A 22,702-nucleotide genomic window follows, 5' to 3' on the forward strand; every position below is an offset into this window, starting at 1 on the left:
ACCTCCCTGGACAGGGTCTGCTGGCCACTCGGGCGGTTTTCTCCCTGCGTGGGGAAAGGAGCACCTGTCCAGTGGGAGGGGCCCTTCCCGGGAGGGGCCCTCCCACATCCTCTTGAACAAGGCTGCAGGTGACTCAGCCCAGCCAAGTCTGGAGAAGCCCAAGTCTAAATCCACCAGTGAGCAGCAGTCCTGGGCTCCAGGGGCTGCAGGATAGGACCACATACTTGGAGACAGACAGATGATGTGCTGTCAATGACCAGCTGTGCGGCATTAGGCCAGCGGCCTCCTGCCTGGGCCTTGGTTTCCCCGTTGGTAAGAAGATGCTGAGGGCTTCAAAGGAGACAACAGAGGGAGCGCTGTGGACGGTCGAGACCCTGATGCGTATTCTCATGATCAGGCGACGGCTGTTTCTGGACTCTTCTCTCTAGAGGAGATCTGTTTTTTCCCAGCGTATCCCAGCATCTCACACCCTCGCTGGATTTATTCAGACAATCTTGGGAACACTGTGTCCCTCTGACCCCCTCAAAACCCAGTTAAGGAGTTCCCGTCGTGGTGCAGTGGTTAATGAATCTGACTAGGAACCATGAGGTTGTAGGTTCGATCCCTGGCCTTGCTCAGTGGGTTAAGGATCTGGCGTTGCTGTGAGCTGTGGTGTAGGTCGCAGACGTGGCTTGGATCCCGTGTGGCTGTGGCTCTGGCATAGGCCGGTGGCTACTGCTCTGATTCGACCCCTAGCCTGGGAACCTCCATATGCTGCGGGGGCGGCTCAAGAAATGGCAAAAAAAGACAAAAAAAACAAAAAACAAAACCCAGTTAGGTCAGGACGTGACTACGGACCCTCTGGACTAGGCTCGGTGCCCCAGAAGAAAGAGCATTTTGCAGCTACCTGCAGATGATCCCCTTTAATCCAGGCCCAGTCATGGTGCCTGACCCTTGCAGTGACACATCTGTGAGGTGGGGGGGGGGGGTGTTAGAATCCTCATTTTGCAGATGCAGCATTTGAGGCTGCAAGAGGCTCAACTTTCTCAAGGGTCACCAATAGTAAGACAGCAGCAGCATGAGGACCAGGCTGCCTGCCTGTCACCCGTGGGCCCTCCCACCAGGAAGGGATGGAGCTGGTGTGGTGGGAGGGCCAGCATGCTGGCACCGACAGCCCTAGACGTGGGTTCCCATCCTCGCCACTCACCTCCTGCCTCTGAGAGAGAGAGCCTGGGGAGATATTTAAGCCCCAGGATGAAAATGCTGCCTACCCATAGCTTTTACTGTATACCAACCACTCTTCCGAGGGCTTAACACATTCTCAACATTTAGCCTTCACAACCATAGTAGGTACCGTTTTCATTCCCATTTTACAGATGGGACCACTGAGCTACAGAGAGGTTTTGTGACTTGCCCAAGGTCATTGGGGTGTAAGTGGCAGTGTTGGGATTTGAACCCTGGTGATTCGGCTTGAGTCTGTGCTCTTAACCCTGTAGCCTGCTGCCCTGCCTGAGGCTGCTGTGAAGACTGAGTGGGTAAGGGCCCCCGCACACGCCAGCTATTGCTGTTATTGTTACTAACCCTCGGCTAAGGCAGCTGCTCCTGAGAGACGCCTCTGGCCCGTCTTCTGTGACCTTTGCTTGTCCATGGATCCTCTTTTCCTTGTTTCTGCAGGGGATCAAGCTTGAAGAGCAGAAGCCGGGACCCCAGAAGAACAAGGTGGGCTGGGCGGGCAAGGTGGCAGCCAGGTGGTCCCGGCAGACGGGGGCGGGTGAGAGAGGCAGGGGTTGCAGCCGGCATGCTGGGGTCTGCTAGTGTATACTGTCTAACTCTGATCTTCACCACGAGCCACTGCACTGTGTTGATTGGCATACAGTGGGCAACAAGGGGAGCCCTAGCTTGATGCCTTTAGGGCAACTTCATGGGGGGCTAGGGTGGAGGCTCGCAGCTCAGCCTGGCTTCTCTGCACCTGCTTCTGCAAATGAACCATACTAAGCACGTCGGGATGTCAGGCTCTGTGCTCCAGGCTCCTGACCCATCAGCTCTCAGCTTCAGCTTCCGTTGCTGAGGCCCAGAGGTGCAGCTCATCCCTTGGAGGTCGGCCCCCTTGCCTGGAGGGGGCTGGGTGGGACCAGAGGTTATTCTCCCTGTACAGCATCCTAGGGTGAGAAGCTGGGTCACCAGGGGATGTGGAACTCAGCGCTTTGTGTGCCGCATCTTCAGCAGGCAGGGCTTGTACTCAGGTTCGGTCCGTTTGGGGAAGAACTCAAGCCAGATCCCAGAGCTGCCTCTAGGCTATTTTTCTGTCTGGTGTTCTTCCCGCCGATGCGTCCCGAGCCCTGGTGCCGCCTGCCAGGCCCCTTCGCCTACCTCTCCCCCATCTGGGAGAGGGGAATGGAAACAGATCAGACTTTGTGGGCGTTGCTGGGACTAATGGTGACACCGTCTGGTTTGTCTTGCAGGACGACTACATTCCATACCCCAGCATTGATGAGGTAGGAGCCCCCTGGCCGCACTGCAGCTCTGGGTCCTGTCTCTGGGGTGGGCCCCGGGAAGCTGTTGGTGATGCCGTTCAAGGTCCCCGCCCTGCCCCACGTGGGAGGGAACCCTGGGCTGGGACTCGAGGGCCTGAGGCCTCTTCCCTTCTTTCCCTTCGTGACCTCAGCCTTTCCATGTTTACATGGGGGGCACCCACCCAAGCTTTGCACCTCTGACGCCGCAAGGTCGGTGAAGCTGGAGCTGTGGCAGGGCTTAGAGGAGGGGGCCGTGCTACTGCTCTCGGCCTCCCCTCCTGGGGGCCGTCCGGAGGTTGAGGGCCCCCACCCCTGGCACCCGTCCCCTCCTCCTGCAGAGCCAGGGCAGGCCGCAGTGCAAGACCCTCCCTCTGCCTCCAGGTTGTGGAGAAGGGAGGCCCGTACCCCCTGATCGTCCTGCCCCAGTTTGGGGGCTATTGGATTGAGGACCCCGAGAACGTGAGCACACCGACCTCGCTGGGCAGCAGCATCTGCGAGGAGGAGGAAGAGGACAGCCTCAGCCCCAGCACGTTTGGCTACAAGCTCGAGTGCAAGGGTGAAGCCAGGGCCTACCGCAGGCACTTCCTGGGGAAGGTGAGGCCCACCGGAGGAGGGGGTGCCCCTGGGACCCCAGCGGCCCCCTCCAGTGCCCCCTTCTCTCTGTCTCTCCTCTTGCAAGTCCTGCCCGCTGTCCGTGCGGCCCGGCTCTGTCCTCGTCGGAGGGGTCTGGCTGGCTCTGCTCCTGGGCGGGGGGACAGAGGGCGTGCAGGAGTCAGGAAGGCTCTGGGTGTGAGGGGTCCTGGTGGGGATCACCTCCAGAATATATTCGGGGAGGTGATGGAATGGGTAGTGTTTGGGGGGCGAAGGAGGGTGGAAGGAAAAATATGTTCTCACACCTTGGAAGTCTGTCAAAAGTGTGCAAATCTCTCGTGTCCTAATTCAAGCAAGTCCCCCCAGGAACTTGTACTGGATGATGTGCTGTGAGCCTCTGATGGCTTAAAAGTGACAAAGCTACATGTCTTTAAATATATTCTGCCCATCAGCCGTGCCAGATTCTGGAAGTCCCGAGGGCAGATCCTGGAACTTTCCAGCCTAAGGCAGATTTTCAGTCTCAGGAACTACCTGATTAGAACCCTCCCGGGGAACATGTTGCAATGCAGATTCCAGGGCCCCAGCCTGATACAGCAGGCCTGGGATGGGCTCCCTGGGCCAGAGAGGGACCCGCTCTCCAAAGGACCTCCAGGCTCCCCTGGGGTGGAGGTGCCAGGGTGCTTCCTCGCTTCCTTTCCACAAATGGTCTGAATTGGCCAGGGTTGCCCCTGGGAGCAAGGAAGTGGACTCAGTATCTCAGTATCGGTGAAGCACTTGCACTTTGGTCAAGACAGATGTAGGTTGGAACCCTGGCTTTTTCACTTACTGGTTGTGTGACTCTGGACACAGTTTACCCATCTGTGAAAGGGGGCTGAGGATGTTTTCTCCTGCATACAGTTCTAGTTGGGATGAAAGGAGATAAGGGGGGAGTTCCCGTCGTGGCGCAGTGGTTAACGAATCCGACTAGGAACCATGAGGTTGCGGGTTTGAGCCCTGGCCTTGCTCAGTGGGTTGAGGATCCGGCGTTGCCGTGAGCTGTGGTGTAGGTTGCAGACGCAACTCGGATCTGGCGTTGCTGTGGCTGTGGTGTAGGCTGGTGGCCACAGCTCCGATTAGACCCCTAGCCTGGGAACCTCCATATGCCGTGAGAGCGGCCCTAGAAAAGGCAAAAAGACAAAAACAAAAGCAAAAAACCCCAAAAAAGGAGATAAGGGCTGCCAGGCCCTTACCCCAGTGCCTGGCACATCCTTGGACGCGGCTGTTGGAATCGCTATGTGGCCCTTCTCCTCCTTCCCCTCTGCCACCCCCTCCCCATCATCATCAGTAGCAGCCACAGCAGAGCATCCTTCTCTTCCTCAGGGATGGGGGGGGCTTCTCGCTCCTGGGGCAGGAGGTGATGTGAGGGGCCGTATCCGGAGGGTCCCCTCCTCCCCGCTAACACCTGATTTCTGTTTCTAGGATCATCTAAACTTCTACTGCACCGGCAGCAGTCTGGGGAACTTGCTGCTGTCCATCAAGTGCGAGGAGGCCGAGGGCATTGAGTACCTTCGGATCATTCTCAGGTGGGGCCTCTGCTCTGTTGGAGGCCACGCCTCCAGTGGTGGTGGCCGGGACCCAGAAATACCAGTCTGACCAGTCTGGTCTGGGTGTGCTGGGGGAAAACCAGCCGGCTCCAATCTTGGGGCTGTGTCAAGTTGCCAGGCAGGGAGACCAGGTGTTTCTGCCAGCTGGCTGAGGGCAGGAGTCAGAGTGGTCTCTGGTCTCAAGGTCACCGAGACCAAACGCCCCACCCGCCTCTCTTGGGGGGGACTGTGACTCTGAGGAAGGGGGCTCATCCTCCAAACTGTCCTGGGAGAGAGGTTGCCGGAACCCGATCTACAGTGTGCATCCAGCCAGGGAAAATAGATCCCCAAGCATCTGTGTGTTTCCTGGGTTCCCTGAGATGGAATCATGGCCACAGCAGGAGCTCCGATGCACAGCTAAGCTGGGGCCTGCTCTCTGGATTATGACCTCGTCAAGGGCAGGGACCGTTACCGGTTTCTGTTTGCTTTGAATCACGTGTTTTGGAGAACCTGCTTTGTACCGGGAACTGTGAGGGGTCCTGGGGGTGCCGTAATGAGAGCAACACAGAGGATTTTAATATGTAGCACAGGTATTATTTTACTGATATGCACTGGACGCTGTGGGAGCACAGAGTCTGCTTTATTCGTCTCTGTCCCTGGTGGGTCGATAAGCTAGGAAGACTAGTGCTGGTTCTTAGCTGTGTGCCGTGAACCTGTCAAGCACCCAGTCCATATTTGTGAATCTGATTGGAAGTCCTTGAAGATATTTGGAAGAGAGCAATAACTTTTTTTTTTTTAATGCCCAAATTTTGAGATAAATATAGGAGGGAACAGGGACACACAGCCCTGCTATGGGAAAGATAGGAGGGGAGCTGGTACGAGGAAATTGTCAGCACCCATCCAATTTTGATTCACTTTGTATTAAGAAAGGAAGCAGTTTTCTTTCCTGAGGCTCCCCTGGCTAGAAATGATGTTTGCAAGGCAAAGAAGAGTCCATTAAATCGCTAGACCCATTTTTCTGAGAGAGTAGTATCTGGATCCCCATCTCCTAATAGGATTTTGAGCTAGGTGAACCTTTGTAAAGAAAATTTCTTCCTTTCTTAATAAAAATCAGGCCCAGATGGGGTAGGATTCCTGAGTAAGATGACAATTGAACACAAGGATCTAACCCTCTTTTTCTAATCCTATATCCTGTCTGAAATGCTGCATCTGGACTGAAAATTAGAGAAAGATGCCGGGCACACAACACACTTTGATGATTTCAAAATAAAATCTGGAGTTCCTGTCGTGGCTTGGTGGTTAACGAATCCGACTAGGAACCACTAGGTTCGCTCCCTGGCCTCGCTCAGTGGGTTAAGGATCTGGTGTTGCTGTGAGCTGTGGTGTAGGTTGCAGATTCGGCTTGGATCTGGCATTGCTGTGGCTCTGGCGTGGGCTGGCAGTACAGCTCCAATTAGACCCCTAGCCCGGGATCCTCCGTATGTGGAGGGTGCGGCCCTGGAAAAGGCAGAAAGACCAAAAAAAAAAAAAAAAAGCTAGGAAAAATAATATGTATAATATGTATAATATGTATACATATGTATACATATGTATACATATGTATAATATGTATAACTGAATCATTTTGCTGTACACCTGAAATGAACATTACCATAAATCCACTATTCTTCAGTTAAAAAAAAGAAGACAAAAATGGCAACAATGAGAGATGGGGAGTTCCCATAATGGCGCAGCAGAAACAAATCCGACTAGGAACCATGAGGTTGCGGGTTCGCTCTCTGGCCTCACTCAGTGGGTTGAGAATCTGGCGTTGCCGTGAGCTGTGGTGTAGGTTGCAGACGTGGCTTGGATCCTGCGTGGCTGTGGCTCTGGTATAGGCCAGCGGCTACAGCTCTGATTCGACCCCTAAACCTGGGAACCTCCATATGCCGTGGGTGTGGCCTTAAAAAAGATAAAAAAACCCCCAAAAAACTAAAAACTAAAAAAAACCAAATGAAAGATGAATTTACTGCTGATGAAAGGCACATAATGGTAAACTTTCAAAATGACTTAAAAAACATATCTTTAAGACCCTAAAAAGATAAAGAATGAGTAGTATCTATAAAAGGGATAATAAATTATGATACAATGAATAAATAGAAATAAATCAAGAATGGATGCACATGGGTATAAGAAGAAAAATATTGGAATAATTGGAAGTAAATAGTTGTTGAAATTTTAAAAAATCAATACATGAGATAAAATCTAGTCTTATATATTCAGGGTCAAAGAGTGAATCTGTGAATTGGAAGATGGTCTCGAGGAATTTATCCAGGACACAGTGAGATATAGTGATTAAGTCCGTGTAAGTGAAGATGAGATACTGTCTTTTACATTATTCTTTATTATAGGATTGTTTTCCTTTGTAAATGAAGATGAGATTTATCCATAATGGACTGAGAGGCCACAGGTGTGGCCTTAAAAAAAAAAAAAAAAGGCTTGCTGATGGTTGTACAACTGTAAATGTAATGAAATTCACTGAGTAATAAATAAATAAAGCTGATAGGAATATAAGAAGTAGACAAATTCTCAGTTATAGTGGGAGATTTCAGTAACATCTCTCAGGTACTGATGGACCAAGCAGGCAAAAAGTTTGAGGATATAGAAGATTTGAACCACACAGTTTATAAATTTGATCTTGTAACATACATTCCTGAACTCAACAACAACAAAAAATACATTCTTTTCGAACTCACATGGAACGTGAAAAAAAAAAGTCCATGCAAATTTCAAATAATATCATATGGATTACGTCCCCTGAATATACAGAAATTAGATTAGCAATCAACAGTTAACATACCGAAGAATAAAACGCATATATTTGGAAAGCTGAAAAAAAAAATAAGGAAGACTCTTTTAAATAACTCATGGGCTAAAGGGGAAATCACAAAAGAACCATCAAAATATTTAGGGCTAAATGACAATGTAAATACCACCTATCAATGTGTGCGATGCAGTTAAAAGTGGATACTTAGGGAGAGATGGATAGTTTTAAATGCATTTGCAAAAAAGAAGAAAGATTCAGTGTGTAGGCATGCAGGTCAGGAAGTTAGAAAAAGAATAATAGGAAAAAACCCAAAGAAAATGGAAGGAAAGAAAAAAGGCAATAACCCAGTGAGGGCGAAAGTAAAAATGAAAAGGAATAGAGGTAATAAAACCAAAAGCTATCTATTTGAAAAGATTAATGGACTAAACCCCCAGCAAGGCCTGATTACGGAAAACAGAGAAAAGATACACACGGGTAATATTTTGGCCATGAAGGAGGGGACACAACTACAAATAAAGTCAAATCAACTTTATATCAAGGCATTTGGTGTATAATTTCATAGAAAAAACATAAATGAACAAGATTGGCTCAGTAAGTAGAAAACCTACATGTTCACCATTAAAGAACTGAACTGGTAGCCAAAGGTATCCTCCCCCCCCAAAACCAGCAGGCCCAGAGATTTCACAGATGAGTTTTAGCAACCTTTTAAGGAACAGAAAATCCCTATGGTATACAGACCATTTCAAAGGATGAGAAGTTCCTCGGCAGTTTCATGAGGCTGGAATAACACCTCGCTATCCAAAGCTGACAAGGGAAGTACAGGAAAACCAAATAGGCAAGTGTGGCTCTGTGAGCATAGATGTGAAACTCAAAATATCAACACATTAAATTCAGCAGGATGTGAGAAAAAGAAGCGATCATAAACAAGTGGAGGTTTACCCATGGAATGAAAAGATGGCTCCGCAGAAATGTAATCCACCAGGTTAACAGAATAAAAACGGTATGATTCTCTCAGCAGATGCAGGGAAGCATTCGGTCGAATTCAACACTTTCATAATGTGCTGAATGAATCAGGGGAACAGGCTAAATTTAGAGACCTGTGGTGAATCCCTTTAGAAAGCAACTTTTCTCGCATTTGTATTTTGAGTAAGTCCAGACTGTCGAATATTAGTTTTTCTTTTCATGTGAGTTTAATTGCACATCAGACCCAAATATATTGCGAAACGGTGCCCTGTTTCTTCGGAAGAACACAAAAAGTCCCCAGTAAACCAGAAAATAACGGGGAACGTGAAGGTGGCTGTTTGCATTTCCTGTATTTCAGTTGCAGTTAGCTGTACCATTTCTTGTGGGTTTCCCGAGGTAGGATTCCATTTTCTTATTTGCATGAGGTGCCCAATAGCTGGGTTGGGGGGACTGAGGCAGGGTCTGACCCAGGGGTGATAGGACCTCAGCCACCTGCCTCCTTGACTTCATTTTTGAGGATGCCTGTTTCTCCTTCTCATCCGCTTGTGCAGGTCCAAAGTGAAGACCGTGCATGAGCGGATCCCCTTGGCTGGACTGAGCAAGCTGCCCAGTGTCCCTCAGATCGCAAAGGTAAAAGCTGACCCTGAGAGGAGGTGGTTTCTCTTTTAGGCCAGGCCTGGCCTCTGGGGGTGGGGGTGGGGGTGCAGGCCTGTCTTGGGTGAGCGCTGCCCTTGGGGAGGGGACGGTCGCTGTCCTCTTGGGCCCTTGCCTACATGGCTGGAGTGGAGGGGGGGAGCTGTTGGAAAATGCCCCAATTCCCCTCCACCTTCCCCAGCTCATCCTTGCTGCTGAGGCTGCTCAGGGAGCAGAATAATCCCTGGTCTCTGCCCCACGCTAGGCCAGGAGACAAGGGAAGTGGGAAGATGAGCCTGGATGTGGAGAGTGATACAGGACCTCAGAGGAGGAAGGAGGGGAGGGGGCTGGGAGGAGTTGGGTAGAGGGTTGGCGAGGCTTTTGATCCAGACGGAGGGCTCCCTCAGGTAAGGAGCCATCAGCTGGCGGAGGGGCCCATGTTCCTGCTCTGCGATCCCGGGAACTTGGGAACTGAGTCCGCAAAGTGGGGCTGGGAAGGATGGTCAGCCGGGTTGGGTCAGACCCACAACGTGGGAGCAGGAATGCCAGGCAGAACTGTGCCACCTACCTCCGGTGGCCTGACTTAGCAGGAAGCCCCGGGAAGGTCCCTGGACTTTCCTGACCACACGTGAGTGAGCAGCAGAGCCAGGATGGACCCTAGGACCCTGACCCCACAAGCCTTGGGCTCCACGCTCTTTCTCTGGGTGGGCAGAGGAGCCCCAACGTTCCCCACGGACACGGCCCTGACCCGTGTGTTTCTTTCTCTCCGCTTAGGCGTTCTGTGATGATGCAGTAGGGCTGAAATTCAACCCTGTCCTGTACCCCAAGGTGAGCACCGCCTTTCCCGGCACCCCTGCCCTTACTCAGGGCTCTGCAACTTGGCATGGATTTGCGTGCCCATGGCTCTGGGGGCCGTGCTCTGCATCTTGGTGGGGTTTTGTGGGGTCTCTGTGATAAACCTCCATGTTCTCCCCCCTTACCCACCCCTGTGTAAGCTGATTTGCTGCTGAAAACCCATCTTCAGTCATGCCTGGATCCCTGGCCCACTCGAATCGGTCCCCAGCTGTGTGGCAGTGGCAGAGGGATGGCAATGCTGCAGCTCCTCCATCTCACTCTGGTTGTGCCTCCCTGAGGCCAGTGCTGGGCTGGGGAGTGATTCTACCTCTAGCGGAGAGGCTGTTGCAGATCCAACCCCTAGCCTGGGAACTTCCATATGTCATGGGTGTGGCCCTAGGGGAAAAAAAAAAGAAAGAAAGAAAAAGAAAGAAAAGGCCAGACCTTGGCTCCCCGTTGCCAACATTACTGTAGGGCTGAGGCTTTACAAGCCCCAGCTGGACCCTAGTTAATAAACTTGGCTGGTTCTCTATTAACACCTCCCTTAGGATTGGCCTGATCTTGACCTTGGTTCTGATGTGGGGGTGTGGGTGGGGAGAGAAGCAGTAATAGCAAAATAAACTCACAAACCCACTCAAGAACAGTTACACTGCGAGAGGACTGCAATCAGCCACGGACGGACGGACAGCGAATTGCTTTAAATTGGCCCCAGGCAGAGACCCAGGACACTGGCTGTACCAGCTGCTGCTTCGTGAGCCCGCAGGGTCTGGGGAGAGGCCGTGGGAGCTGGGCAGTGCTTCTGAGCGTCCACTGGGGGCCAGGCCGGGGCTGGCTGGGGCTGGTTCCGTTCATTCCCTGGGTGGCGGTTCTGACAGCCAGGCCCTGGGAGCTGAACTGTGTGGTGAAGAGGGGCCCCGTCCGTCCGGGCTGGGACACCAGAACTTCCTGGAATAAACACCTCAATCTCCTTTCTTTCTTTTTTTTTTTTAATTACTCAAATGAATTGATCACATATGTAGTTGTATAATGATCATAACAATCCACTTTCACAGGATTTCCATCCCATAACCCAATCAATCTTCGTGATTGGTCTTGACACATAGTTTCTCCCCATGTGGTAGCTGAGCGGATGGCAGGGTCCTCCCCTGCATGGAGAATGTTCCCGAGCCCGTCTCTTCTTAGACACCCTGTCCCCCCCTGAGCACTTCCCAATAATATGCTTCATGCAGTCCAACATTTTCTATCAGAAAGCCCTCCCCTTTATAGTGAAAGCTGAACTAGTGAGGCTTAAACCAAACGTCAAAACCCCGTCATAGAGGCTTAACTTAACTACATGTTTGGCAACTGGTGTTGTCAAGCCAGAGCCACTGAGAGAACCCAGGACTCTCATGTTTGTGTCATTCTGTCTATAGCTTGGAAAGCCTCAGGCTCTGGTCATCGTGGAAGAGCAGCTGTATTTTCACTTTTTCTAGATTGGGAGGACTGCTTCATCCGGCTGGGATAGTCATCTGGCTGAGATGTGTGTGTGTGTGTTTTCATAATTCACGGTATTTAGAACGTTCCTTGGAAGGTGACCAGGCCTCGGTGCCTCTTCCCTGGTAGAGCAGCTACTCTGAGCCTTTGACTCATGCCAGGCGGGAGTGAGGGGGTCCCTTTGGGGTCACGCAGCGATGTTCTTCTGGGGGAGCTGAGAGCCACACAGAGATGTGTCAGGGACAATCTGACATGGGCCATGTACTTGGGCCAACAAGTTGTGCCTGGTTTGTTCTTCCTGAAGCCTCACAGGTGGTCAGATCCCTCCTTTTGGTCGAAGAGACTGTCCCAAGAGCCCTGGAATTTTCTCTTTCCCACCAAGCTGGTCCAGCTCTGATCTTTCTGGAGGGTCTATGTAAACGATGGTGATAATAGCTGCTGTGTGCTCAGCACTTCACGCGCCTGATCTCCCTGAATCTTCAGAGCCACCCATCTGCATTTAACAGATGAGGAAACTGAGGCCCAGGGAAGCTAAGTGGCTCCCTCAAAGCCTCACAGGTAAAAGCAGTGGATTCAAAGTTAGACTTTAATGTTTCTGAGCAACTCGTTGACGCACAATAGAAAATCAGACAGAACCAGTGGTCAGCGTTTTTGGTTTGTTTTTTGTGTGTTGAATCAGGACAGGTTCCTCCTTAGAGACCACCTCTTATTTTAGGGAGAAGGGAGACTGAAGTCTGGGCAGGAGCGGTGCCCTGCTCAAAATCACCCTGCTGATTAGAGGTAGGATTGGAGCTAGCATCGTCCTCATGGACTGGTTTTGGTCCTGGCTTCACTTTTTACTCCCCAGATTAAACACAGGGGTAAAGTCAGTTCCCCCAGTCATGCTGGACCCCCTGGGTGCCCAGGCCTGGGCTGGCATATCTGGGTGCACATGGAACGGGTGATCCAGAGGCTTGGCTCCCAGTGAGGGGGAAGCCTGTGGGCTGGGAACTAGCTGAGACCTTTGGAGTTGGATCCTGACCAGGTGCTTTTTTTTTTTTTTTTTTTAGGGCTGCCCTCCCGCCCCCCGTGGCATATGGAAGTTCCCAGCTAGGGATCAGTCAGAGCTACAGTTGCCAGCCTACACCACAGCCACAGCAACGCAGGGTCCGAGCCGTGTCTGTGACCTACACCAGAGCTCATGGCAACGCTGGATCCTTAACCCACTGAGCAGGGCCAGGGATCGAACTGGCAGCCTCATGGTTACTAGTCAGATTCGTTTCCGCTGTGCCACAACGGGAACTCCCGACCAGGTACTTTTGACGTCACCCTTTCTCTCCCTCCATAGGTGATGTCTCCTCTTGAGGGGCGGGGGCACCGTCTCCGATGAAACGGATGCTTCCCCTTCTATCTGCCTCCTCCCTTGGCCTCCAGGTTAACAATCTGATTTTTTTATTTTCTCCCCACATTTCCCAGGCCTCCCAAATGATTGTGTCCTATGATGAGCATGACGTCAACAACACATTCAAGTTTGGGGTTATTTATCAAAAAGCCAGGCAGGTAAGCATCACGAATCCATACTGGTCACTGTATCCTGTGGTTTCTTGCTGGGAACTCTCGTTTTTCTCGTCCCTCAAGCACGGAAGCCCTGCATGGGCTTTTTTTAAATTTTTGTCTTTTTGCTATTTCTTTGGGCTGCTCCCATGGCATATGGAGGTTCCCAGGCTAGGGGTCGAATCGGAGCTATAGCTGCCAAGCCTACGCTAGGGCCACAGCAACGTGGGATTCGAGCCACGTCTGTGACCTACACCACAGCTCACGGCAACACTGGATCGTCAACCCACTGAGCAAGGGCAGGGACCGAACCCGCAACCTCATGGTTCCTAATCAGATTCGTTAACCACTGCGCCACGACGGGAACTCCCCGCATGGACTTCTTAAACCCTCTGCCTACAGTGATCACCTTGACATGTGTGTTAGGCTGGTGGTGGCAGGATCTTCAAGGGGGGCTGCTCCTCGCAAGAAGGCCTGCACACCCTTTTATTTACACCAGGGAAATGGGCAGACACGAGGACGGCTCGTGTGTTTTTTTTTCTTCGAAGAGCCAGTTGTTAAAAATTTTATCAGCATGCACTTCTCACCTTCCTCTGTCTCTTGCAGCGCTTACGTGCTGCTTGGGAGTTAGTTGACCTGAATAGTGCTTCTCAAAATGTGTTTTTCATGAGACACTAGCCTGGTGAGGTCCCCTGTGAACAAATACGTTTCAGGGGGAAGTGGTCAATTGTGGGGGAATATTTTCAAGGTTCCAAGAGCCCCGAAGGTAGAGAACGCCTGATAACTTCAATGAACTTGGTGTTTCGCATACCTCTGTGACCACAAACTTCCCATCTTTCTTCCCATCAACATTTATTCACACCCTGAGAAACGGTCTGCTGAGCATACCGATATGTCCTTACCTGGGTTGTGTGAAAGGAGGTTCCATACCCATTTCCTCTTGGTATCATCCAAGAGATGATTTTCTATAATTTTTTGGTTATGTGAATTAAGGAATGAATAAGAGTGTTGGCCCTGCTAATGGTAGGTCGATAGTATCTTTCAATATTATCTGTCATCTTTTGTGTGTGTGTGTGTGTGTGAGATGGTGTCTTTCTTGGCTGGATGATAGCTGATTTGCTTGTCTAAAGATATTAGACCGCAAGAGGCACGTGTTCACTTAAAAGCACTCTAATTAATGAAGGCTTGAGGAGCTGAAAGAGCAACACAGATGCATCTTATAATTTAAGGGGATTATTCAGGTAACCGCTCCAATTATTTTCATATATTGCATTTTTATGTTGTATGGCTGTGATCACTTATTAAAATTCTTTGCTTGTGAAATTTGCCAAAGCAGATCTCATAAGGTGATTACACGCCAATGTTCCAGCAAAGTTATAATCACTGAACATTAACCAGCCACCTCTGAGAAGGAGTCCGTGTGTTGTTTAGGTACCTGACACTGCCAAGGCAAGGTGGGGGCGCAGATAAAAGTCTTTAAAAGAAAAAAAGCAACAACAAAACCCTCAAGATTGTTGTTTTGCAAACCTGCTTTAGAGGGAATTAATATGAACATTTGTTGCATGAAAGCCCTGTGCCCATCTTAGGATATAAATAAGCCCCATCTAACTCTATTTGTCGGGCACTCTGCTAAGTACTGTGGGGGATACAGTGATGACTAAGAACCCCTCCCTGAGTGCATGGTCAAGCTCAAGGCCAGTATAAAAATAAAGACAATGCTAATACCAGGCTGGGTGTAAATCCTGGAGAGAAGTACACAACCCAGAGCCTGAGCTGGATTGTTTTCCCCGTAGGAGATGTAGGTTGCCTGGAAGCAGCTGTTCTTCCGAACCCTGGCTTCACAACCTGGGGCAAACAGCCTGCTAGGCTAGAACTGTGATGCTCTCATAGCATATGACAGATCAGGGACTGGGAAATCTTTTCTGTAAAGGGCCAGAGAGTACATATTTTAGGCTTCGCAGGCCACGTGGTTTGTGTTGCCCCTGCTCAACCCTGACTTTGTAGTGAAAAAGCAACTGTAGATAATACTGAATGAATTGGCCTGTGTTCCAATAAAACTTTATTTATAAAAACAGGCTACGGGCCAGGCTTGGTCCCTACCCCCCACCACGGCCATGGTTTGCTGACCCTGCTAGAGACGAGTGCCTCCAAACTTCAGACATTCACAAACCACATCGAAGGTCATATCATTCTACGCTTTCATGTTTTTATTGCACGAGTACCATTAACTCCTTCACATTTGCTTTTAAAAGTCTTCTTTTGGAGTTCTCTGGTGGCTCAGGGGGTTAAGGATCAGGCATTGCCCCTGCTGTGACTTGGATCGCTGCTGTGGCATGGGTTCAGTCCCTAGCCCAGGAACTTCTGCATGCCACAGCCATGGCCAAAAAATAAAAAAAAAAATGAAAAGAAAGAAATATTAAAAGTTGAACTAAAAAAGTTTTATTTCGATAAAATAATGCCCTTTGCAGCAACATGGATGGACCTAGAGATGATCATTCTAAGTAAGTCGGAAAGAGAAGGACAAATACCATACGATGTCATATGTGGAATCTAAAACATGACACAGATGAACTTATGTATGAAGCAGAAACAGATTCACACATAGAGAACAGACTCGTGGTTGCCAGGGACGGATTAGGAATTTGGGATTAGCAGAGGCGAACTGTTATATATAGAACAGATAAACAGCAAAGCCCTACTGTACACGACGTTGTAAACCAACTGCACTTGAATAAAAAAATTCAACTAAAACAAGCAAGGAAAAATTAGCCAGATGTCGGAAAAAAATCCCGAACCCAGAGTCCCACTGTACAGCTCAGGGAATAATATTCAACATCCTGTGCTAAACCGTAATGGAAAAGAAGATGAAAAAGAACGTATATTAGTATGGGTACCTGAGTCACTTTGCTGTATGGCAGAAATTAACATTGTAAATCAACATACTTAAATAAAATTAAGAAATGTTTTCTTTCATCCTAAACTCATTTTTTAGAAGACATTTTGTCTCACTACTCTAATTGGAAAATCAGTATCACTTACATGAGATGAAGGTAATTCTAAAAAAAAAATACTGGAGGGAGTTCCTGTTGTGGCACAGTGGAAATGAATCCAACTAGGAACCACGAGGTTGTGGGTTCGATCCCTGGCCATGCTCAGTGGGTTAAGGATCTGGTGTTGCCGTGAGGTGTGGTGTAGGTCGCAGATGCGGCTCAGATCTGGCATGGCTGTGGCTGTGGTGTAGGGCACAGACGCAGCTCAGATCTTGTGTTGCTGTGGCATAGGCCAGCGGCTACAGCTCCGATTGGAGCCCTAGCCTGGGAACCTCCCTATGCTGTGGGTGCGGCCATAGAAAAGATAAAATAAATAGATAAATAAATAAAATAAAAAGAAATACTGGAGCTCCTGTCGTGGCTCAGTGGAAACAAATCTGACTAGTATCCATGAGGGCGATGGTTCGATCCCTGGCCTCTCTCAGTGGGTTAAGGATCTGGCATTGCCGTGAGCTGTGGTGTAGGTCACAGATGCTGCTCAGATCCTGTGTTGCTGTGGCTGTGGTGTAGGCCGGCAGCTACAGCTCTGATTCTAGAACCCCTAGCCTGGGAACCTTCATGTGCTGTGGGTGTGGCCCTAAAAGGACATAATAATAATAATGAAGAAAATACTATAAAAAAACAAAATAAAATTATTGAAACCTAGCTAGATTCTGTTGCCTATTGAAGGCTTAGAACCTGCAGTCTCTTCTTTTTTCATATGAAGCAGGCATTAAGGAGATGTTAAAGAATCTCCTATTGGAAACTTTCTCCTTAAAGTGAATGCACAGACTGGGGCATCGTTGTGTCCTCTGCAGCTGTTCATTGCCATCTTTGGTTGTTTGCAGAACCTTCAGTTGTTTGCAGAGCCTACCACTGTGGGCAGACCTGTTGATTAGGCAGGGCCACTCCGTGTTTTAAGCCTGTTGTGATTGTAGAGCTTGCTGCTGTTTTCAGCTTTGCTTTCTATTTTTTAAAAAAAATGATTAAACTTTAAATTTTTAGATATTTCTGGATCTACATGCAGTTGTAAGAAATAATACAGAGAGATATTGCGTACCCTTTCTTTACCTGGTTTCCTCCAAAGGCAATGTCTAATAAAATGATAGCCGGGGTGCTAATGGTGAAACAATCCACAAATCTTATTCAGATTTCCCCAATTTTACTCATACTCATTTGTGGTGTGTCTGTGTGTGTGCATTTCATTGTATATAATTTTATCACATGTGTAGATTCTAGAGTCAAGATACAGAAGAATTCCACCACCAGGAGGATCCCGGTGTTTCCCATGGTTTTATAACCATGTTAATGTCCCTCCTGCCTTTATGCTCCCCTACCCACTTCCATCCCTAACCCCTGGCAACTGCTAATCTGTTCTCTAGTTTCTACAACTTTGTCATTTCAAAAACGTTATATAAAAGGAATCCTACAATATGTAACTTTTGGGTACTGGCTTTTTTCTACTGAGCAAGATTCTGGAGTGTATCAATGCTTCATTCCTTTTCATGGCTGAGTAGTGTTCCATGGTGTACATAGATGTACCACAGTCTGTTTAACCATTCACCCACTGACCACCCACTGACATCTAGGTTGTTTCCATTTTTTAGCTATTATAAATAAGGCCACTGTGAACATTGGTGTACAGGTTTTCGTTTGAGCAGAAGTTTTTGAATGCTTAGGAGTACGGCTGCCTGGTTGTGTGATGATTATATGTTTAGTTTTGTAAGAAGCTGCCAAGCAGTTTTCTAGCATTGTTGTTCCATTTTACGTTCCTGCCAGCAGTGTGTGCATGATCTGTTCTCTCAACATCCTTGCCAGCATTTGGTGCTGTTGCTATTTTTCATTTCAGCTATTCTGATAGATTAGTGAGATCGCATTATGGTTTTAATTTGCACTGTTCTAACGCCTAATGGTATTAAACATCTTTTCTTATTTGAACATCTTATTTACCATCTGTATATCCTCTTTTTTTTTTTTTCCCCCCTTTGGCCACTTCCATGGCATGAAGAAATTCCCAGGCCAGGGATTAAATCCATGCCATAGCTGTGAATCAAGCCACAGCAGTGACAATGCTGGATCCTTAACCTGCTAGGCCACCAGGAAACTCCCTGTGTATCCTCTTGAATGAAATGACTGTTCATGACTTTTTACCATTTTCTTTTTCTTTGCTTTTTCTTTTCTTTTTGGCTGCCCTGTGGCATATGGAGTTCTCAGGCCAGGGATCAGATCCAAGCTGCAGTTGTGACCTGTGCCTCAGCAGGGGCAATGCCAGATCCTTTAACCCACCTGCATGCTGGTACTGCAGAGACACTGCTGATCCCATTGCACCACAGTGGGAACTCCTGACCATTTTCTAATTGGATTTTTTCCTTCACTGTTGAGTTTAAAATTTTTAAATAACAGCTTTATTGACATGCAATTCATATACCATACAATTCACGATGGTATGTGACCTATGTCTCAATAAAGTGTAAAATTCAGTGGTTTGTAATACATTCAGAGTTGTGCAACTATCACCATTATTTAACTCTAGAAATTTTTCATCACCCTCAAAAGAAACTCCATTCCCATTAGCAGTCAGACACTCCTCATCATCACCATATTCTGTTGTTCCTGTCAACCACAAATCTATTTCTTTCTCTATGGATTTTCCTGCTCTGGACATTTCATACAAAGGGATCATAGTATGTGGCCTTTGATGTCTAGTGCTTTTACTTAGCATAATGTTTTCAAGGTTCACTCATGTCATGGAATGAATCAGTACTTTATTCTTTTTAATGGCTGAATTATATTCCCTTGAATGGATATACCACATTTGTTTATCCATTTAATGGACATTTTGGTTGTTTCTACTCTGAGACTCTTGTGAATAATGCTGTTACTATTGTTTGTGTAGAAGTTTTTTTTTTTTTGTATGAACTGTTGTTTTCATTTCTCTTGGGTATATTCTTAGGAGTGGAATTGCTGGGTTACGTGGTAACTCTGTACTGAGGCTTTGGAGGAACTGCCAGACTATTTTCCAAAAGGATAGCACCATTTTACATTCCCACCAGCAACGTATGAGGGTTTTGATCTTTTCACATCCTCATCAATACTTGTTGTTTCTTTTTGATTATTGTGTGAAGTGGTATCTCACTGTGGTTTTGCTTACTATTGAATTTTGAGAGTTCGTTATATATTCCAGATACTAGTCCTTTTTCAGAAGTCCAGCAATTAATTATTCATTTTGCACTTGGGTTTTGGTGTAAGTCTAAGCACTCTTTGCTTCAGCTTTTTTTTTTTTTTTTTACTTGAGCAGCAGCTTTTGTTCAAATAGATAGTGCTCATTGACTGGCACCCCCAAATCCAACTCTGTTGAATGAGCCTTATTAGTCCTTGCTCCAGTGGAAGACAGAGCCACTGGATGGTGAATGTGATGGGGGATGGGAAGGGAGGAAAGGAACCAAGTATCTGGACAACCACATACCTTCCCTTGGCACCAAGAAGGTGCACTCCAGCCCCTGATCCTGTTTCTCTTTCAGACCCTAGAGGAGGAGCTCTTCGGGAACAATGAGGAGAGCCCAGCTTTCAAGGAGTTCTTGGATCTGCTGGGGGACACCATCACGCTTCAGGACTTTAAAGGGTGGGTTTTAGCCACTTGATAGCTCTAGCCCCATTGATGAAGCCTAGAGGGTGAGGGGCAGCAGCTGAGTTTGGAGAGGGTGCACGTGGGAGTTAAACACACACACACAAGGAACATGAGATTACTTTTAAGCAAATGATCGGTATCCATGGATTGCCTGCCTAAGGAATCACTGGTACAGGGGATAATCTGGAAGGGCAGCTGATCTGAAATGCATTGACTTTTGCCTTTAGGAAGCATGATGAAAATAGCTCCACCTCAGATTTGCCTTCCTAATTACAGGGGGCTCAGATCAAGAGTGAAATAAATCCGCCTTCCCTGTCACTCACCTGCGAGGCATTCTGGAAAGAGGGTCCTGTGTCATTTTGGGAGAAATGACCCATTTTAGATAAAACACAAAAAGAGTGGATAATTAAGAGTTGAGGCAAATACCGTAATCCCTGTGTCAGGAATCTATGCAATAGTCTCTGGTTCCCTAAGTGAAAGAATATCAGGGCTCTTGCTTGGAAAGCTCTGGCCCTTGATTCTCCTTGACAAAGGGAACACTTGGGGAGGGGCTTTGGACCTGGCCAACCTGTTCTCTGTTTTGTGCTGGGCACATGGCTGGGCCCTCAGAATCCCTACACGTGTGAGTGCACCTTGATCCCTGCCTGGCACGGAGTAGGCGTTCAATAATCACTTCCTCTGCTCCCTTCTCTCCTCCTCTTCCTTCTCCTTTTAATCTCCCTCTCTCCCTCCCCCTTCAAGGTCATTGCTGCTATCTGGAGTCAGTCGCACATGGGTCAAAACCCCATCTCCACCATTTATTAGCTCGATGACTTTGAACAAGTGACTTCATCTCTGCAAGCCTCAGTTTCCTTGTCTGTAGAAAAGACGATAGAGATAGTACTAAGCCCACAAGCTTGTTGGAGAACTAAAATAGATAATGCACACGGAGCCCTGAAGCCAGTGCCATGCACAGAGGAAGCACTGGTCGTCGTTGTTATTATTCTTATTATATCACCTTCTGTTGGCTCTGAGATGCAGTCTTTATGAGATGTATCCTGATTTCAGAGATAATAAATTGCGAAAAAATGTTACATCTTGCAATTGATGAAATAAAGTGTATTCAAGCCAGGGTGGACCCCAGAGATCAAGTGATCCTATCCCTTCATTTTCTAGAGAAAGGAAACTGAGCCTGGAGAGATTAAGTGATATGCCCAAGGTCACGTGCTGACTTGGTGGTGGAAGCTGGTCTAGAGCCTGGTGCATCTGACTCCTCGCCTCATGTGCTTTCTGCCCTGTGGGGCTAAACACAGTTTCTGTATTTCTTGTATTATAGTGCTTGGACTTAGGGGAGGGACTGATGTCCAGGGTCTATTTTATTTCGTTTTCTTTCTTTTTTTTTTTTTTTGTCTTTTTGTCTTTTTAGGGCTGCACCCCTGGCATATGGAGGTTCCCAGGGCAGGGGTCGAATCAGAGCTGCAGCTGCCGGCCTACGCCAGAGCCACAGCAACGCCAGATCTGAGCTGCGTCTGCGACCTACTCCACAGCTCACAGGAACGTCGGATCCTTAACCCACTGAGCGAGGCCAGGGATTGAACCTGCAACCTCATGGTTCCTAGTCAGATTCGTTTCCACTGCGTCATGATGGGAACTCCCTATTTTATTTCATTTTCTTTTTTTTAAAAATCATTTGTTTATATATTTTTTCTACTGTACAGCCTTGTGACCCAGTTACACATACACGTATTCATTCTTTTTCCTCACGTTCCGTGTCCCATCATAAGTGACCAGACAGAGTTCCCAGTGCTACACAGCAGGATTTCATTTTTTTTTTTGTCTTTTTTGCTATTTCTTTGGGCCGCTCCCGCGGCATATGGAGGTTCCCAGGCTAGGGGTCGAATCGGAGCTGTAGCCACCAGCCTACGCCAGACCCACAGCAACTCAGGATCCGAGCCGCGTCTGCAACCTACACCACAGCTCACGGCAACGCCGGATCCTTAACCCACTGAGCAAGGGCAGGGACCGAACCCGCAACCTCATGGTTCCTAGTCAGATCCGTCAACCACTGCGCCACAATGGGAACTCCTGATTTCATTTTCTTAAAGGGACTTGCATCCTCCTCCCCTTACTGAAGAACGGGATCCATGTGTTAGCATCCCGGAAGCCCGCCCCGTTCCTTAGTATCTTCCTGCCTGTGAGGAGGTAACCTGAGAAGGGCCTTCCTTGGGCACCCCCACCCCCCAATCTGGGTGCTACCCCCAGTCCTCTCACATCAGGGACTGGCTGGGCAGGAGTCAAACATCTGTCCCCTCTTCTGGCTGACTCTGGATCCTCCCGTGGGGCTCGCCACCATCCAACAGGAGGGCCAGCTGCCCTGGCTCCGGGCTGAGGACGTGGACACAGCTTTGCAGAGAGCAAAGGCTTATGCCCAGCCTTGGGGGCCACTGGCATCTGGGACAGCATTTGTCTGGGATTGTGGACGGATGCCCTCTCTTCTCATGTGTGGAGGAGGGGCCACAGCCACAGCTGGGAATGGAGGGTCTGCCTTTGTCTTTTAAATAACTTATGCTTAGGACACCAAGGCTCAGCTGGTCCGAAGGGCAGACCTACCTGTTTCGCTGCCTCAGAATCGATCCGCTTTTAACTTTTCCGTAACTTCTCATTCATTCTCCTGCCCCTGTGTCCTTAGGGAAGGTCGTACCAAATTGACTCCCTCCCCTTCTCTCTTTCCCCTTGGCACCTGCCTGTTTCCCCGACAGTTTCCGAGGTGGCCTGGACGTGACCCACGGACAGACGGGGCTGGAATCCGTGTACACGGTGTTTCGGGACAGGGAGATCATGTTTCACGTCTCCACAAAGCTGCCCTTCACCGAGGGAGATGCCCAGCAGGTAACCGGGTTCAGGATGGCGTTGGCTCCCCAGGGCGTGCCAGGCGAAAGCCTGCGTCTGGTCTGGTCTCCCTGAGCGACGGAGGCCCCTTTCCCCATTTTCGTCATCAAGAGGCCTGTCTGTTCATTGGCATTCCTCTTATCAAAACCCGTCCTGTTGCATTATCTCACCAAGGCCGCAGGTCAGCAGCCTGTGCAGGAGCTGGGACAGGGCTCCTGGTTATCCTACTGGGACCAGTGGGGAAGCTGCAGCTCCACGCCGTTAAAAGACTGTTTCCCAGGTGATCAGAG

The 22,702-nt window shown here is 48.6% G+C and overlaps 1 protein-coding gene across 16 annotated transcripts in view; it reads left to right on the plus strand.

The window, feature by feature from the left end:
* RAP1GAP2 (RAP1 GTPase activating protein 2) overlaps positions 1–22,702 on the plus strand; it is a 176,350-nt gene that overhangs the window by 121,766 nt on the left and 31,882 nt on the right. For 9 of the 16 annotated variants that reach the window (XR_007131978.1, XM_047758834.1, XM_047758840.1 and 6 more), the window contains 9 exons: positions 1,654–1,698; positions 2,442–2,474; positions 2,874–3,086; positions 4,542–4,645; positions 8,966–9,044; positions 9,822–9,875; positions 12,810–12,893; positions 19,438–19,538; positions 22,283–22,412. Coding sequence is in view for 15 of the 16 variants with exons in the window: in XM_047758834.1 (XP_047614790.1) it covers positions 1,654–1,698; positions 2,442–2,474; positions 2,874–3,086; positions 4,542–4,645; positions 8,966–9,044; positions 9,822–9,875; positions 12,810–12,893; positions 19,438–19,538; positions 22,283–22,412 (843 nt within the window). In the remaining variant the exon portion in view is untranslated. The remainder of the gene's footprint in view (positions 1–1,653; positions 1,699–2,441; positions 2,475–2,873; positions 3,087–4,541; positions 4,646–8,965; positions 9,045–9,821; positions 9,876–12,809; positions 12,894–19,437; positions 19,539–22,282; positions 22,413–22,702) is intronic. The other 7 variants (XM_047758839.1, XM_047758841.1, XM_047758830.1 and 4 more) reach the window with 3 other exon arrangements.

Source organism: Phacochoerus africanus, chromosome 14 (genome assembly GCF_016906955.1).
Source record: "Phacochoerus africanus isolate WHEZ1 chromosome 14, ROS_Pafr_v1, whole genome shotgun sequence".
Classification (NCBI taxonomy): Eukaryota; Metazoa; Chordata; class Mammalia; order Artiodactyla; family Suidae; genus Phacochoerus; species Phacochoerus africanus.